We start from the raw sequence: 4,950 nt of genomic DNA, 5'->3' as shown, positions 1-4,950 counted from the left end.
TTACCAAAAACTTTGCTTACAATCCGGCTGCTGAGACGAGAACAGATATGCTATGATCAGTCCTATCATAACCCCCAGAGAAAAGAACATGACCCTAATCATGATTTTTTTATTGAAATATGAAGGAAGTAGATTGTTCTGCCCTTCTTCACTCAGTCTCCTTTGCTCCTCCTCTTGAACCCAGATTTTCAGGCTCTTCTTTTCTTTCTCTTCTCTTTCTTTTCTTTCCGCCTCCTCTTCGATCGCTCTTTTCTTTACTTTTCTCATGTTCTCCAGCTCCTTCTGCAGAGAAGCTCTGAACCGTCTCAGTCTTGCTGGAATTAGCTGCACATTCTGCTTTTCCTTCTCTATATCTTTCTGAATCTGATAAATCCTGCCTTGTATACATTTCTTTTTTCTCTCGGTTTCTTGTCTCTCTTCATTCATGGATGCAGTGAACACACGCCAGTGAACATCAGACATTTTCCTGACCTTCTTCTTGATATCAGCTTTTCTTTTCTCTTCTATTATCCTCTTGGCAACTTCATTAGTGAAGTGACGATTATTATTCCTGACCAGCAGCTCGTCCACTTCCTGCAGGAGTCGACTCACTTGTTCTGGGTTTGTAGGGTTTGTGTTGTCAAAGGCAATGAAACGCCTCCCAAATCTCTCCACGAGCTCTTGAACTTTTTCATTTTGTTCTGAAACGAACGTTTCAATGGATTCTCCTCTAAGTCTGTCGGCGTGTGAGAAGATCAGGATGCTGTGATTGCTGATGTCCTCATTAAACATCTCCAGAATCATTTCTACGATACTTTGCTGCTCCTCTGTATATCGTTCTATCGGTATGACGAGTAGAAACGCATGAGGACCAGGAGAACAGAAGGTCAGGCAATGAATTGCTTCTTGTCGCAGTTCTTCAATTGTTAAGTCCGTGTCAGCAATCACAGGTGTGTCTACAAGAACAAGCTCTCGTCCCTCCACCGTTGCACATTCTCTCCTGCACTCTTTAGTGACTGAACTCATGCTCAATTCAGCATCAAATCGATCTTCTCCCAGGATTGTGTTTCCCGTAGCACTTTTCCCCGCACCGGTTCTTCCCAGCAGAACCAGTCTCAGTTCATCTGGTACTGGATTTGCTGAAAACGAATCTCTCCGAGAAGGACCAGATGTAGAGCTTTGAGCTGGTCTCTTTCTCGCATTTGAGTTTCTGCTCTGAACATTAGCTCCTGAGGAAAAAGTGATCATGTCAAATCAAAGTATCAAGCAAATTACACTGATAACAGCGCTGTTTCTGATGATTTGCAAAAAAGTCCTAATATTAGCTCATTTGATGATGCTGAGTTTACAAATATCGCTAAAAGCTTCCATTACGTACATTATTTTCACAAAACAACAAAATTAGAGTTTTAATGACAAAAATGAGTATTCAAAAATCATCATTTAATTTACAGTCTCCAAAAGAGTGGAAATCAAGATCTGGCATAAAGTAATTGTCAGGTGCTGTTTGGTTCTAGGTTTCCCTGCATCTTGTTAACTTGGATTCTGTTTGTCATCTTAGTATCTTGAGTAGTTGCACCTGTGGTTGTTCATCTAGTTATTATCCTGTGTGTTTATAGCCCTGTGTTTGCTTTCACTTTTGTCCAGTATTGTCTGTGTAAAGGTGATTTCTTTTGTACTGTGCACCTGCGTGTTTTATTTCATTTAGTTAAAGGTTGACTGCTGCAAATAGTTCCTCTTCTCTCAACTGAAAAGCTGCAATCTGGATCAGACTAAGACAGGACTCATGTGCTCATTGTGGTGCTTTTGTGTTGATTAATGGAGAATATAAGACTAATTCACCATACAAATGGTTGTAAAAGCAAAAATGCAACGAAATGCATCATATTTTATGAGAAAGTGTGACATAAAAGAGAATCAGCAGCCCAAAGTTCATTTAAAAACTGTTGATTTTCATTCAGCAAATATGATATGTATATAATATATGATATGTATATTCAGCACTTATATGTATATAAAACACTATATTCTTGCACTTCTGGTTAGATGCTAACTGCATTTCATTAGCTCTGTACTTGTACTCTGCATAAATGACAATAAAGTTGAATCTAATCTAATCTAATCTAATGATGAAGTTTGATTAAATCATTATTCAGATTATATCCTACAATTGTGATTTATATAGATCAATACATTTACAGCGTAAAATAATCTATAATGAAAACATGCTCCATATCAAGGCTTGCCCAAATAAACAAATATAACACACCTGTTTAAATTAATATAATCATCTAATAAATAAATGATGCTTGATTACCTTCGTTGGACATGTTTTGTGTTGGGTTTCTCAGTGCGTGTGGTTGTTGTGTTTCTAGTGTTGTTGGACTGGTTTATGATGGGCAGGACTTACAGAAACGGAAATCAGCTCAAATTGTATTATTTACTTTCCACCATGTAAAGAATGAGGTTTGTCTATAGTGTCTGTATAGTTAAATGATTAAGTTATGTGTTTGTGTGTTTAGAGGCCTGTTGTGGTGTTCATCCACTTTGTTATGCCTTTTCTAGAATGTAATGTTTTCTTTAAAATAGAAAGGACACTTCCTGGTATGACATTTTTATAATGAAGGATATTTTACTCTTGAAATATGAAGGCAAACATCTAATTCTCTAGAATAACGTGCACCGGTGAATCGTTCAGAATAGACATGTGTCAGAAAATCTTTGCATGAGGATTTTAATTTTGAAAAAGTGTAACACTGATGGTAATACCACTGTACTTTGGTGTAGGCTATTTTACTGAATGAGCATCCAAGGTACTTTAAATAATGTAACAATGTTACCATGGTATATGTACATGAAACAAGGTATGTCATATAATAAATAACAATTAAATATACAACATATACTGTGACGAGTCGGCTGCCTCCCCCCTGTCCATCATCACCACCCCGTCCCGTATTCGCCGCCCTTCACCAGGCTCCCGACGGGAGTGGGTGTGTGAGAGAGGAGGGGCGCTGAAACAGCCAGGGCTGGCGGCGTGTGATGAGGCGCACCTGATGTGAATAGAGCCTCATCACCGCCGCCGTTAAATGCCGAACGCGCCTCTCCTCGGGAGACCGGTCTCTCCCCCGTGCATGCACGCTGGTGTCCTCGTGGGTCCAGGAAGGGTGCGTCGAGCAGGACTGCCGCACCCGTTTGGCGGCTGACGGGCCAGGATGCCGGGCCGCCGAATCCCCCAGAAGCGCCGGGAATCCAGGAGATGGAAGGAGCCGCGCAAGAGACGCCGCCACCGCCACTAGCTCCCGGCCCCGAGAGGGGAGCGCGTGCGGCCACCGAACTCCGCCCCTTCCCTGGAATCTTCCCTGACGAACACTACCCTCCTTCACTAGCCCCGCGGCACAACGAGGACACCAGATTCCCCGTTTATTTGGACACTTTTCCCCTTGGACACTTTATTTTCCCTGTTTATTGTTTAATAAAAAACCTCTCCGAGGCTTGACGCCACGCCCACTGTGTCTGTCGTTGGCTCCTCCCGCCACAATACCTTATATTACATTGCACAATAAAGCCTAGTGATTCTATACACATTCTACTGATATGCCTTCCATTAATTTAGATGAACATTTTAGTGAATATATGTGCTAAATGTACTAACACAGGGGAAAAATGTAGAAAAACCAAGTAAACAAACCACAAAACTACTACATTATCATTTTAAAGTATATGCAATCAAAAGGAAATGACTAAAAGTGCATTGTGACAGAAGCTCTTTTGGATGTCTCGAGCACAGTTTAACAGTAAAGTCAAGCTTTCTTAACGGTTTTGAGGATTCTCTCTAGTCTGCTCTGTCCTCTGAAATTAAAAAATAGTTTTTATGAGTGAAATCCAAGAGCTCTGTTGAGTGTCTGATTTAGACTGTTCTGGTCTCTTCTCTTCTGAGCAAAGAACAAAGACTAAGAGTGCGAGTGCAAATCCAACCACTAAAATGATGACTAAAAAGACAATTCTTTTATTGTCATCTGAAGAATGCTGATTGTTCTGTCCAGATTTTCTTTCTTTTTTCTTTTCATTCTCTCTCTCTCTCTCCTCCTCCGTCTTTTCTCCAGTCTCCTCATGTTCTCCAGCTCCGTCTGCAGAGACGCTCTGATCCGTCTCAGTCTTGCTGAGATCGGCTGCACATTCTGCTCTTCTTTCATCATTTCCGTCTCAATCTGATCAATCCTCTCCTGAATGTGTTTCCTTCTTCGTTCAGTTTCTTGCCTCTCTTCATTCATGTCATAAATAAACGCACACAAATTTTTCTGACTTCCTCCTTTATTTTCCTCGTTCTTTCAGGAAATACAGCTAGCATTCTCTCTTCCATCCTCTGGGCTTCCTGCATTGTCTGTGTAACTTCATTAGTGAAGTGATGATTATTATTCCTGTCCAGTTTATCCACTTCCTGCAGGAGTTGACTCAATTGCTCTGGGTTTGTAGGGTTTGTGTTGTCAAAGGCCACAAAACGCCTCCCAAATCTTTCCATGAGGTCTTCAACTTTTTCACTTTGTCCTGAAATAAACTCTTCAATGGATTCTCCTCTAAGTCTGTCGGCGTGTGAGAAGATCAGGATGCTGTGATGAGCGATATCTTCATGAAACATCTCCAGAATCATTTCCACGGTGTGTTGCTGCTCCTCTGTATATCGTTCTATCGGTATAACTAAGAGAAACGCATGAGGACCAGGAGAACACAAGGCCAGGCAACGAATTACTTCTTGTTTTAATTGTTCTTCTGTTAAGTCAGTGTCAAAAAACCCAGGTGTGTCTACAAGAACAAGCTCTCGTCCCTCCACCGTTGCACATTCTCTCCTGCACTCTTTAGTGACTGAACTCATGCTCAATTCAGCATCAAATCGATCTTCTCCCAGGATTGTGTTTCCCGTAGCACTTTTCCCCGCACCGGTTCTTCCCAGCAGAACCAGTCGCAGTTCAT

At 41.3% G+C, this 4,950-nt stretch overlaps 1 protein-coding gene across 1 annotated transcript; it reads right to left on the bottom strand.

The window, feature by feature from the left end:
• LOC306845753 (GTPase IMAP family member 7-like) lies at nt 1-2,333 on the bottom strand (the record flags this gene model as incomplete). Its single annotated transcript, XM_079378732.1, has 2 exons — nt 2,297-2,333; nt 1-1,208 (listed from the first exon to the last, which is right to left on the bottom strand). Exons 1-2 carry the CDS (start codon nt 2,307-2,309, stop codon nt 1-3), a joined length of 1,221 nt encoding a protein of 406 aa, XP_079234858.1. The 5' UTR covers nt 2,310-2,333.
• Nucleotides 2,334-4,950: the final 2,617 nt, after the last annotated feature.

The sequence above is a fragment of the Barbus barbus genome (genome assembly GCF_936440315.1).
Source record: "Barbus barbus genome assembly, chromosome: 26".
Taxonomy (NCBI): Eukaryota; Metazoa; Chordata; class Actinopteri; order Cypriniformes; family Cyprinidae; genus Barbus; species Barbus barbus.
The sequence above is the reverse complement of the archived record's forward strand: the minus strand, read 5'-3'. Positions and strand labels throughout refer to the sequence as shown.